Source organism: Cyprinus carpio, chromosome B23 (assembly GCF_018340385.1).
Source record: "Cyprinus carpio isolate SPL01 chromosome B23, ASM1834038v1, whole genome shotgun sequence".
Taxonomy (NCBI): Eukaryota; Metazoa; Chordata; class Actinopteri; order Cypriniformes; family Cyprinidae; genus Cyprinus; species Cyprinus carpio.
This window is the reverse complement of record NC_056619.1, coordinates 27,175,493-27,189,497: the sequence shown is the minus strand read 5'-3', so window position 1 is coordinate 27,189,497 and position 14,005 is coordinate 27,175,493. Positions and strand designations below refer to the sequence as shown.

Genomic DNA, 14,005 nt, shown 5'->3' with positions numbered 1-14,005 from the left:
TTCATTCATACTGACCGAGTCCTGAAACACCGGCGCTGCATAAACAGGCCATCATGTCGTTGTTATTGTGCATTGTGCAGTTATGTTCCTGAATATTCATGAGATTCAGCCTCATATGATGATATTCTTCATAATGAAAGGCGTGATTCTCCAGATGGACAGTTATAACAGTAAAGCGTTAATTTCAAACTCATAGTACTTTCCAGTCAAGTCACATTTATTAAAATAGAGCTTTTATACAATACATATTATTTCAGAGCAGCTTCACAGAGAAACAGTGGCATTGTCTTCATCTGTAAGTCTCTTTGGAGACAAGCATCTGCTACATGACTAAATGTAAAAGTTGCAAAAAGATAGATCATTTTATATATTAAAATATACATTATATATCAATAAATACATATGAAATAAAAAACAGGACTTCTTCAGTTATAAATTTAAGCATATATATATATATGTGTGTTTAAGTATTAATATAATATTCACTATATATATCTCTATACATACATACAGGTTAAGAAAAACAAGAGGAAAGGGACTTAGAGAATATACCATCTTCACACAGTTCTTTTATGACTAGATTTAGTCGTGCAGTTTGATTCTGAGTGACAATCTGAACACATCTGCAATTTTAACATGCATTAGAAAAACTAATAATAACAAAAATAAAGTAAATGAAGGTATGTAGTGTAGTGCAGTGTCACTGCTCTTCCTCTGCAGTGTGTGTGTCCAGCAGGAGGCGCTGTAGAGCAGACGGGACCGACAGCATGCGGCCCCGGGGCCCGGCCCCTCCGAGGGCCCCCCGCACAGATAAACGGCTCAGAGCCTCCAGAGCAGGTGGGTCTCCTGAGAAACACACACCTGCGCTGATCAAGCACTCCCAGAATACACATTTATTAGCTTGAATATTTAGTTGCTGTTTATCTCCTTGCATTTAGTAGTAAAGCATTCAGTGTCTGATTTGTGTTGGATTTGACTTATATATAGAAATATACAGTATGCTATATTGATATGTGAATGTGATATATTCAAAAATCACAGAACGATTGTGTTAATGCATTAATGTTAACAGCACTTACTGTATATTTCATTTAATGCTGAAAAATGTGTGGATAAAAATATCTTGTTTTGTGTGTGCGCTGTGTGTTTGTGTCCTCTCGTTATAAAACATCCCTGAAGCTGAGAAATGATGAGATTAATGACCGTATTCTAAACGTGTGGAAAATATGATCAACTTTAGAGCTGGTCTGTGCTTTCAGCAAACATGATATAAAAACTTGAGCATAATAATGATTTCTCCTTGTGGATTTAAGCAGAATAATCTTCATCTGATGTTAAAGTGAGTATTATCCTCACATACTAGTCATGTAGAGCTGGAGTGTGTTCTGACACTAAACTAACTAAAATACTCTGAGTGTATGCTTACTCAAAGAAACTTGACTGAAGAGAACGATAATCAAACGTAACAACTTTACAACAAAATATCATTTAAATGTGAAAATAAACTTGACAATGTAAGTTCTTGTGGCTGACTTATTCCTTTTTCTACTGTCAACCTTTAAAATAGATGGAAGTTGGATTTTTTCCAAATATTTGTATTTTATATGTATATATATATACACACACACACATACAGTGTTGGGGAGTAACTAGTTACATGTAAAAAAAAATTATAACAAGTAATAAATATAAAAAAAATTATAAACAAATCAAAAAATATGAAAATTAAAACTAATACAAGAAAATGTTAATGATTACAAGGGGTTACATCTGAATATTTTCACACACACACACACATACAGATTTAATTGATTTATTTCGTTAATAATTGCAGTGACTGCTCTAAAATATATAGTTTTTAATTATTTAAAAAAAAAAATGATAAAATTATTTTTTATATCACTTTGTGATGTGATGTCATTGGTGTCGGATGTGATGATGTCACACTCACGTGTCATGCCACACAGGTAGCGTAGGCAGATTTGAGCCCCTCCCCAAACACAGCTCACTGCAGGGAAAAGCTCCGCCCCTTTGGGGAGGTCCTGGAAGGCGACGCCCAGATAGCAGTCGTCCACCACGTATCCCAGCGTCCCTGCGTCTGCGTCCACCACCACTAACACACGATCTGGAACACTTAAGACGCCCCTGACTCCGCCCCCAGGGTACCGCCTCCCCGCCTTCCCATCATGCCACAGCTGATTGGTCGAGAGCTCCCAGCCCCAGGAACAGGAGTCTCCGCCTATTAACACCGTGTAGCCTGAGGCCTGAAGGGTGCATTTGTGTGTGGACACACCCAGTAGGGCGTGGCTTCCTCTCTGTTGCTCCTCCCACAGCACCTCCCATATATGGAGCCCCGTCGCCGTGCCGACCGCGCCACGGACCGCATCGCTGCTCTGCTCCACACGGGCGCGAGAGACACGCCCCCCTGATGGACACACCTTCAGATTGGTCGACAGGTGGGTGGGGCTCCACTGCGACCGCGGGTTTCCAGGGGCGACGGGGGGCGTGTCTAACAGCACCGCCAGGCGAATGGGTGGGGCTACAGAAAACTGACAGAATGCTGATCGGGATTTATGGTGTTTTTTAGGACCGCCGTCCTTCAGCCAGCAGCACAGTGTGAGCCCCATCCAATCAGATCGCAAAATAACATCAACTTCCTGTTCAAAGACACAAAACCACCCTTCGGTCACCATACTATGACATTAGTTTAGTATCGTCATTTAATAGTGTTTAAATCGTTATTACAAAGTCGATTATTTTAATATCCTACTATAGTATTAACTGAACTTGAACAGAAATTCAGACAATCCCAGACCTGCCAACCTGTACATTTAGATCTCAGAGTGATGATTCGTCACTAGACCACGCGCAGTATTCAAAACAAGCTACAGAAACAGATCAAGAGCTCAACCAGTCAGAGCCGGGTTTCCCGATAACGATTGATCTTAGCGCTTAAGAGCGTTTTCTATGAGTAATTTTACAATCGTTCGTTATTGTTTCACGTGCGTTTCCCAAAAATGCACTTAACACAGTCGCACGTAGCTGTGCTTTAAGTGCTACTTATGAGTCGCTATCCGTTTGTCAAGTGCTGAAATATAGAATGACTCGTAATTGTAGTAGGTACACGCTCGTTTATTGAAATGTTAATAATGCTGCGTTCCAGACAGCTCGAATATAATATAATATAATATAATATAATATAATATAATATAATATAATATAATATAATATAATATAAAAAAGTATATTTGTAGAGACTTCATTTCCAGGCCCAAAATGGCTGCACATCAGTAAGTCATTGACAGTTTATTTATTTATTTAGTTTATCCCTATTTTTCCCAGTCTTTGAAGCATTTTTCCTACATTATTATTTTATTCATTTTTTTGTTCAGTCATTTAATTTAGTGTGTATTTGTATTTTTTGTTGTTGTTGTTGTTGTTGTTGTTTTCTGACCTTTTTAATTATTTTCATTTATAAATTCAAATTTAACTATTATCACATGAATAAAGCACTTGAATAAAGTTAAAGGTGTAATCTGCCGATTGTTCTGCAGGTGACCGCATAAATCTGTTTTCTTACGATGCACTTAGGGCTTTACGATTACTCCAGAGCACTCGTAGATCTACGATCATTTTCAAGTGCTATGCTTTTGGGAAACAGACCGTAATAATAAGATCAGTCGTACGATCGTTTTTACGAACTTCTTAGGCTTACGAAGCTTTTGGGAAACTCAGCCCAGAGCGTTTTTTGTTTGTTTGTTTGTTTGTTTTGCATTTAAATAATTGATTTGTTTATCTGTGTCCTAGTAGCCTGTAGTGTTTATAGCCGCGTCAGGTGCTCTGTGTGAGGCTGACAGAGACGCGCTGTTTAATGTGTCTGAGATGTGCTGTTTTACTTAATGCATAACTTGCATTTCACCGGTATATTCTCCATCTGTAAATGTTAAAAAACCATGGAAATATTTCCATTTTCCCGACAGAAGTGCATGAGCTTCTGCTTTAGTGATTCTCAGCTAAACTCCTCAGACTTCATTCAGAACGAGCGCCGCGCATGCGCACCAAACACACAGAGCTCAGTCAAATAACTCTAAAATATACATTTTACTGAAATATTTGTAGTTGTACAATAAATGTGACATATGTATAATTTTAATCCTACAAGTAAGTGTATGTCTGATAGCACAAACTGTAAAGTGTAAAGGGGTAATCAAAATAGCCTTTTACTCAATTAGTCTGTGCTTTTTATTATTTTCATTTTTAGTTTAACTTTAACTTCTGCTTTTAAAATTATTCGTTTTGTTTTTAGATTGCAATGTTAATGTAATATGATTTTAACCCTTTTTGCACATATATGCCTACATGCTTACATTCACTTTATTAGTTTAATCCAAATACAAAATACAGAGATATATGCTACCGTATCTCGCGAATCAGACATCATTTTTGCTCTATATCGCCCAGCCTTATATAGAAGTGTACTGGAGTTTTAATTCAAATGTACTGGAGTTTTAATTCAAATGTACTGGAGTTTTTTTTTTTCTTCTATTTTAAATAGCATGAATGAACCAACCAGTTAGGGTAAGCAGTACATCAGTAAAAGCTGATGGTACTCAAGGTTGGCAGGTCTGCAGTCCTGTAGAAGAAAGAAAGACCTGCAGCACAAAAGCAGTCATAACTATCACATGTATATTTGTAGCAATAACCAACAATACATTGTATGGATCAAAATTCACTTAATATGAACAACTCTAAAGATGATTTTCTCAATATTTAGATGTTTTTGCTCCCACAGATTCCAGATTTTCAAACAGTTGTATCTCGACCATCGTGTACATCAATGGAAAGATTATTTATTCAGCTTTCAGATGATGCATAAATCTCACTTAAAAAAAACTGACCCTTATGACTGGTTTTGTCACTCTTTTAAAACTAGTTATAAATGTCCTTTGTTTGTGTGTGTCATTCGATGCGTCCTAATTCTGAACGGGTTAAACAGTGGTTTATTTATTGGTATAATTGGTTTAATTATAAAACAAATACTTCATAAATCTATAATAAATAGATTTATACGTAAATTTAATCTATAACAAATTCTTAATAAATCCATAATGTTATTAATATTCGTATAGTGGACTTTACCTGCTCTTGAAACTTTGCAAAAAACTGAAGCGTTTCCTCGTGAGATGCTCACCGTGAGTGCGCGCGCTGACTCCGTTCCTTTCGCCGTTCATCCCGCATTTAAACGTCACTTATCTCCCGTGCGCGCTCCCGCGACGTCAGCGCCGGCCGTCAAGTCAAGGCCAGCACCGAGAGTGACGTCTGTGCGCAGGGCCGTCGCTAGTGGGGTGAAAGGTGGTGACGATTATAGGGGCCCACGGCTGATTGGGGGGCCCCCGGCGATCTCAACCGTCTGGACGCTCAGGAAAGTTGACAGGCCACTGCTGCGCGTCGTCACGAAAGCTTATCATTTTCACGTGTTTTAAAACCTTGCCAATTTAAACATTCAAAAGAGTTTAAACCATCCAAACACAAGACGCGGAAAAGCTGAAGTGAGTAGCTGGTTTCTCGCGCGCTGTGTTCGGTGCGCACGCGGAGAGCCGCGTCTCACAGACAGCAACACTGAACCGAGCTCTCCACTGTGAAGTTCTCCTCGAACTTCCTCCTGCACCTGAACGAACAAATACAAATCGCAGTTTAAACAAACAGAAAAGGATGTGAAAGAGCCCAATTCAGCAACCGCGGTGTTCTGGTGTTCAGGGCTCACACAGAGAGAGGCTTCTCAAAACGCTTGAACACCGAATTTGCCTCTTTTTGCTCTTGTACTGGCAAATACATACAGCATATGTCAAAATATCCATCTTAGAAAGTATGTTCGAAAAAACTATTGGTTATGTCTTAAGTGAAAGTAAACAGTGGAGAAAAAAATCGTATGTGTATTATGTTGGATGCATTCATTGTCTCTTAAAGTGACCGCGCCTAATTTAGCTACTAGCTGCTATAATGTTAATCCAAGAAAATGAAAGAAAGAAAATTACTCACTGCTCTCGACAGAATTACTTTGTAGTTTTAACAAGAATTTATGCACAGTCAAACCAACAATTATTCAGACACCAGATATAATGTTTGATTATTATTATTTTTATTTTTTTTTACTAGTAGGTGCAGGACACTACAATTTATGAAAGTGAGTATAGCAAAATAAAGCGAACTGTGACATATAACCAAAAATTCTTCATACAGTGAACTAGTGAAACTGATTAAAAAAAAATATTCAGACACTTTGACCTGACCATGTTTTGTTTATGTTTTTTCCTGAATTGCTAATGCTACCTTTTCACACCACAGACTGAACAAAATTAAGCATTTTTTTGGTAATTAGTCAACAAAGTATTGATAGATGTGTAAATATTGTCATACTAAGATTGTAGTCCATTACATACATTTCTATCAAAGTTATCTTACATATATTTATTTTTTACAGTGAAGACTTAAACAGTGCTACTTTACAATTAATTATTCGGTTCCTGTACCTGGACGAGATTCGGTAGGTCCTGAATAAATGGTTTGACACAAACAGTGAAGACTTAAATTTCTGTACCTGGGCACACTTGAATAAACTAAAACATTGTGTAAATAGCACAAATAAATAAATACAAAAAACATACAAATTAAACAATTTCAAACAGGGCCCACTGTTACAACCTGCACCGGGGCCCCACAAACCCCAGCTACGGCCCTGTCTGTGCGTCCCCGATGACGTATTCCACGCAGGAGAAACTGTTTCTAAACATTTACCATGGTGATATTATATATGTTATATATGGTGATATGATATAACAGACATCATAAAAAAATCTACATATTGAGAAAATCATCTTTAAAGTTGTTCAGATGAAGTTCTTAGCAATGCATATTACTAATCAAAAATTAAGTTTTGATATATTTACGATAGGAAATTAACTAAATATCTTAATGGAACATAATCTTTACTTAATATCCTAATGATTTTTGTCATAAAAGAGAAATGTATAATTGTGACTCATACAATGTATTGTTGTCTATTTCTACAAATATACCTGTGCTACTGATGACTGCTTCTGTGCTGCAGGGACACATGTGTTAAAGTTACCATTTGATGCAGTTGATAGTGTTTTAACATCTTAAAGAGAATGAGAATTAGTTTACGCTGGTTTCACAGACGAGGCTTAAGCTTAGTCCCAGACTAAAATAATCCTGAGCGGTTTCAACTGAAAGAAACTCGATGAACGCACATGAACAAAGCTTCGTGAACTCATGAAGATATTTTACTGTGCTTCTGACAGAGAGTTACTGTAAATACTGTATGCAGAACAGTGAAATGTAGCTTGTACAGAAACATAGTTCAGCATGAAGCGCATGTCATATGACAGTGAGAGAATGAGACTGTGTGTTTTGGGGACAGCCGTTACAATAGTTACAAATGTTACAAAAGTTGTATTTTTGGATCAGTTTAAAAAACTTATTTTTTTTTTTTTTTTTTTTTTTTTTTTTTTACATTTTTGTTCCTGAAACCCATCCTTCTGCTGGAATCAGCATAATCCTTTTTTGGATCAAACGTTGATCAACACAAACTGATGATTTGATCAGTTCAAAACCAAGGGTGGATTTTGTGATCTAATCCGATCAAAACCAAGGGTGGATTTTGTGATCTAATCCGATTTCAGAATCTTTTTTCTTTTAAACAACCCATTTTCAAGATTTGATCCGATCCAATAGCTGAAATATGATCAGATTACTTCTGAATAACTGGCCCATGGAGATCAGAAACAGCAGACCAGATTGAGATCAGATTGAGATAAAAATACAATTAGACTGAGATCAGGAGGAGAATCAACTGAAATCAGGCAGAGAGAGACAAGACTAAAATTAGACGGTGCTCAGATGGAAATCAGACAGAGATCAGATGACAAGGATCAGAAATGTAATATAAGTCCAGAAATGATTTTACACTATTATTACCACTGACTTTGCTTGACATATCTGGTTCTTTGTGATTCAAGCTTGTTTTTAACCCACAAACAGCACTTTCTACTCTGTAAAAGGTGTTTTAGAGCTTCAAATAACTTAAAAATCATTTCTATTACTTGTTAAAAAGATTTGTATTGATTTCAAAGAATTTGTAAGAATGTATTCATTTACATGACTTTTCAGTATTTTATTAGTTTATATAACTTTACAACTTCATTTCCATTTCTTTAGTTTTGATCAATTTCCATAACTTTTCAAGATTTTATGTATTTCTATAATGTTTCAAGAATTTAGGTATTTCCATAGCTTCATATTTTATTGTTTTCCATAACTTTTCCAGACTGTATTAATTTCGAAAACGTCTGTAGATTTGATTAATTTTCATGACTTTATAAGATTTTGTGACAGGTCTAGAAACCACAGATTTCTAAGATTGTGGGAATGCTGATGAAATGAAATGTATGGAGTGAATTTTGTGCCAATATTCATCAAACAAATCAATCATGCTTTGCAAAGAAAAACTCAACTTTCAAACAATCAGGTGCTGCAGTAAAACATATTAAATCCATTTACTATTGTTCAGTGATAATAACTACAGTGGAAACTATGATGTGTACCAGGAAACACCTGCATCCAGATTTTCCTAAACCAGCACACACACACACACACACACACACACACACACACACACACACACACACACACACACACACACACACACACACACACACACACACACACACGTTTGTTTCTGTGTATTATGGGGACTTTCCATAGACTTCTGTTTTCTTTTATACTGTCTAAACAATGTTTTCTATCCTCTAACCCTAAACCTAACTCCTCACAGAAAACCTGTTTGCATTCTTACTCTTTCAGATAAACATGATTTACTATTTTTAATCGCTGCACTTTCATCATGGATATAAGCTGTAACAATAAGATGCTGATCAGGGAAACTAATAGCAGAGTTAGGTAAGAATCTAGTCGTATTGCAGAATTAAAGAATTAAAGTTTTCAAAACAAAGACTTCAAAAAGTTTATTAATGAGTAAATTAAACATTAGGTGAAACTGATGACACAGAGAGAGAGAGAGAGAGAGAGAGAGAGAGAGAGAGAGAGCTGAGCCAGTCATCTACAGCGCTTTTATACTTACACATACAGTACAGTACCAGTACATGAGATCATGGACATTCACTATTCTATATGTACAGTAAACTGTAGCACATGTTGCACACCTTCAAACGTGTGACTGTCAAATATTATTTGTAACCATTTTGTATGTGTACTGTATTTGTGCAGAACTGAGAGATGAGTGCCTAGAGACATAGTCTTGTGTCAGGAGACAGAAACTGAAGTACTGTACACTCTAATGACATTTGGACTAATGTGCAGAGGATGCTACATTTATATTTTTTTACTTTTATTTTTACTGTACTGTATTGTCGTTCATACAATTCTTTGGTATTTGAACTTTTCTAGTGCTTTTCATCTAGTGCAAGATAACTTTACAGTAGTAAAATGAACATGATTTTTCCCCAAATGTTCATAGCTGAATTATACATCTGTATCTGTGATTTAATTTATGTAATAGACATTGAGCTGCAGAAATAATTCCTGAATCGTAAGAGTGTTTTGTGACAGTGTTATTGATCTCAGTGTTCCCTGGGCAGGAGAGTCATCTGTGTATCTGATTTGTTAGCATTTACAGTTTCTTCATCTGCTCACACACAGAATCTTTGCTTGTCATATAGTTTCTGAAAGCTGTCACTCAAACAGCAGAAGCACACACCAAATCTACAAAACCAGACACTAATAATCAGCCTTTGACTCAGTTTTCAGCTTCATAAAACACTTTTTGTGAAACACAACACACAGTTCTCTCTGTAACACACACACATCTAACAGGAATTAATATTATGACTAATGGTGTTTGCAGATGTTTGCTTTTGAGATGTGTGTGTGATATTTTGAATGCAGTGCTTCATTTTGCAAGAGATGAGAGACATTTTACATTTTGTGTGATTCTTGGGTTTGTGTGTAAAGTTTGGAAAAAGAGAGGTAAAGTTTTTAAAATGTGTGTAAGCACAGCTGAAAAAAACCTGTAAGAATAACTAGATTGAAAGGTTTGAAAGACGTGAATGGTTTGGTCAGTTAAGAGTTGTAGATGTTTGCCAAAGTTGGTTGCTAGGATGTTCTGAGTGGTTGCTATGCAGTTGCTGGGGTGTTGCTAGAGTATATTTGATAGTTTGTTCTGAGTGATTACAGACATTCCCACCTCTGTTAATAACAGAAAATCAAATAGTTTCAGTGCTTTGATATTACTGTATTTCTTTCTCATTTCAGGATATTCTAAAGTTTTTGTTTATTTATTTATTTAATTATTGTAATTTATTTATGTCATTGATTTAATATTTTAATATTTAGTTAAAATATTATCAACTAAAAACTAAATAATTTGCTTACAACACAAATACTCTACAAACTTCTTAAACGCAAAAAAAAAAAAACTAAATTCGTATACCTTAAACACAATCACCGTGCTTACCACAATATTTATGAACTACAAAGTGTTGTCAGATTGCAATTAAAATGCACTGAAGCTTTGCTTTGGTGTTTGCCACCCCTCACAGACCCCTGCCACCCTAAATTTGTTTCTCTGTAAGCAGTACTTTCACACACCATGGTGCTTTGAAAGCTTTAAATGAGTTTTTATGTGTTTTTACTACTATTTTTCTAACATGTGAAAAATCAGCGGTGTTTGAAAGCTTTAAATGAGTTTTTATGTGTTTTTACTACTATTTTTCTAACATGTGGAAAATAGTCAGAATTAAGAATAATTCCAAAAATTATCAGTTTTGGGCCCCTTGCTTTTTAATATTCCAAACATTGTGGTACTAGATCAGAGGTTGGTGTGGTGGAGTCCCTCAAGGATCAGTTTTGGGCCCCTTGCTTTTTAATATTTCCATTTTCCCACTTGGTCAACTTTTAAGATCTCTTGGTCTAAAACTTCTCAGCTCTATATACACTCAAGACCTGATCACACTGTGCCTGTGGGTTTTCCTTCTCCTCTTATATAAAAGAAAAAATAACTCATCACTCAACAGTTAACCTCACAACCCACCAAAAGCTTAAATAATTTTCAATAATTCTTAAATATAATCTTATAGAACAAAATACAAAATTGAAAAATCTAGGGGTAATATTTGATTCAAATGTAACATTTAATCCTCATGTTCTGAATACTGTTAAAAACTCTTTCTTTAATCTTATAAATATCTCCTAATATATCTATTAAATTTCGCCTTAAAACTTATTTCTTTAGGGTAGCTTTTATTTACATTTTTATATTAACTTAATATAGTTTTTATTTCTAATGCGGTTTCAGTGTGTTTTGCTTATTTCCATACATTTTTATCTGGTGTATTTTGATGTTTTATTTAAGCGCTTTTTTTAAAGATTTTATTATTATTATTATTATTATAAAGATTTTATTATTATTATTATTATTACTACTACCATGATACTACACGTGAATCCATGTAAAATAGACATTAATTCCGTTAGTTGTGTCTGTGTTCTGTGTCTGTTTGAGGTTCCGCCCCGGTGTCCGGTTCGCCGTCGTGACGTCACTCGCCGGACTCTCGGCTGCGCGAGGACGGGACGGGGCGGGGGGCGGCTAGCGGCGACCTTTTCTCTTTATTTTTCCTCCTTTTCTCCCTAAAAACACCCTCATCATCCCCGAGACGCACCGAACGGGCTTCCCGCGGCCGGACAGCACGTCACGCGGCGAAAGGGCTCGCGGCCTCCGCGGGAAAGTTTCTGAGCGGCGCTCGTGACAGCGGCGGGAACCTCGCGCGGCTCCGGGATTACACGAGGCGGGGACTCGGCGCGGATAACGGAGAAATAACGTCAAATACTGTCGAAGTTTGTGTGTACATATAAATAGCGTGAAAGTCGGAGCCGCAGCGCCCCCTCCGGTGAACTCTGCAGCGACACACCGGCGATCCGCGGAACTCCGTGAAGGTGAGGCAGTCCCTCAGATCTAAAGCGTATGTGTTAACTTACATGTTTTGTGTCCTATTTGGATTTTATGTCTTATATATTCAGATCTAGTGCGAATGTGGAGGAAAAAGAGCTCCGCTGTATTCAGATGTTTGTAAATCAGTGAGATCTTTAAGACAGTAGAACAGATCTGAATATGAGTCTGTGCTCTATATCTCAGTAATGTGTGTCAGTGAGATGAGATGTAAATGATCCAAACATATAATGCAGTGATTGAGAGATGAAGAAATAAAGGCTCCTCAGAAGATGTGAGATGTTCTGGAGGCTTGTGAAGATCATTCCTCCGCTGAGGAACAGTGAAAGTAAAGCTTCTGGAAACAAACGCTCCTCAAAAGATCCTGATGATCAGATTTGAGACTCTAAAAAACATGATTGATTGAGAATCAAGTAAAGCTGAGCTGCTTCAGTCCAGTAAGAGTTCATCTGGAGATATTACTGCAGTTATTCTGTCCTTTACTTGATCACAATCACTCAAGATCTGACACCAGAAGCAGCAGCTGAAGCTGATTACACTGAAAGAGCTCTGACTGGATAAAACACTCTGAACACTCGAATTAATGAGTTTTGCTAATAAAGTCTCTTCTGCATGTGCCTTATTAAGTCATCCTATAATGACAGTCTGTCAAAAAGATGTGCCTTATGAAGTCATCCTCATAAATCAAAATTCTAATACAGAGACACAACATGTCTGGACAGATAGAGCTAATGAGTGTTTGTGTGTGTGTGTCTGTTGTGTGCATCGTGACAGCTGGAGCAAGTCAGCAAACACACATGAATTCCTCTCGGCCCTTTAATTCTGACTGGGTGTGAGTGTGTGTGTGTGTGTGTGGAGAGACATGTCTAAGACAGATTAGTGGTGTGTGTGTATAAGTGTGTGTGTGAGAGAGTATAAGTGAGTGTGTGTGTGTGTGTGTATATGTGACAGCTGTGAGAGAGTATAAACAGTGTGTAAAGTGTGTGTGTGACAGGTGAGTGTGTCCTATCGGTGTGTGTGTGGTGTGTGTGTGTGACTGAGTGTGTGTGAGTGTGTGTGTGTGTGTGTGAGTATAAGTGTGTGAGTGTGTGTGTGTGTGTGTATAAGTTTGTGTGTGAGAGAGTATAAGTGAGTGTGTGTGTGTGTGTGTGAGTGAGTGTGAGTGTGAGTATAAGTGTGTGTGAGTGTGTGTGTGTGAGTGTGAGTATAAGTGTGTGTGTGTGTGTGTGTGTGTGTGTGTGTATAAGTGTGTGTGTGAGAGAGTATAAGTGAGTGTGTGTATAAGTGTGTGTGTGAGTATAAGTGTGTGTGTGTGTGTTTGTGTGTGTGAGAGAGAGTATAAGTGTGTGTGTGTGTGTGTGTATGTGTGTGTGTTTGTGTGTGAGAGTATAAGTGTGTGTGTGTGTGTGTGCGTGTGAGAGTGAGTGTGAGTAGTGAGTGTGTGTGGATGTGTGTGTGTGTTGAGTGTGTCTGTGTGTGAGTATGAGAGTGTGTGTGTGTGTGTGTGGGTGTACGTGTGTGTGAGAGAGTAGTGTGAGTGTGTGTGTGTGTGTGTGTGAGAGTGAGTGTGAGAGTGAGTGTGTGTGAGTGTGTGTGTGTGTGTGTGTGTGTGTGTGTGTGAGTGTGTGTGAGTATCAGTGTGTGTGTGTGTGTGTGTGTGTGTTGTGAGAGTGTGTGTGAGTGTGTGAGTGTCTGTGAGTGTGTGTGTGTGTGTGTGTGTGTGAGTATAAGTGTGTGAGTGTGTGTGTGTGTGTGTGTGTGTGAGTATAAGTGTGTGACAGCTGATGCTCTGACTGTATTTCTAGAGTTGGTGTGAGGGATTCATCAGGTCTAAGTCTTTCAGTCTATTGATCTGACAGTGTAATCTCTAACTTCTGATGATCTTCTCATGTGATGCCATCTTTTCTGATCAACTGTGGTTATTTTCACACCTTCAGGGCTTCTGTGGGTCTTAAGTCAAAG

At 37.4% G+C, this 14,005-nt stretch overlaps 2 protein-coding genes across 2 annotated transcripts in view; one reads left to right on the top strand and one right to left on the bottom strand.

Annotated features, from left to right (window-relative positions):
* Positions 1 to 211: 211 nt before the first annotated feature.
* On the bottom strand, positions 212 to 2,710 carry LOC109051894 (SPRY domain-containing SOCS box protein 4). The gene is made up of 2 exons (XM_042750829.1): positions 1,952 to 2,710; positions 212 to 846 (listed from the first exon to the last, which is right to left on the bottom strand). Exons 1-2 carry the CDS (start codon positions 2,691 to 2,693, stop codon positions 701 to 703), a joined length of 888 nt encoding a protein of 295 aa, XP_042606763.1. The 5' UTR covers positions 2,694 to 2,710; the 3' UTR covers positions 212 to 700.
* Positions 2,711 to 11,574: 8,864 nt separating this feature from the next.
* The window catches only part of LOC109101292 (kinesin-like protein KIF1C), a 27,441-nt gene continuing 25,010 nt past the window's right edge, over positions 11,575 to 14,005 (top strand). The window contains exon 1 of the mRNA XM_042750264.1: positions 11,575 to 12,030. The gene's annotated coding sequence lies outside the window, so the exon portion shown is untranslated. The remainder of the gene's footprint in view (positions 12,031 to 14,005) is intronic.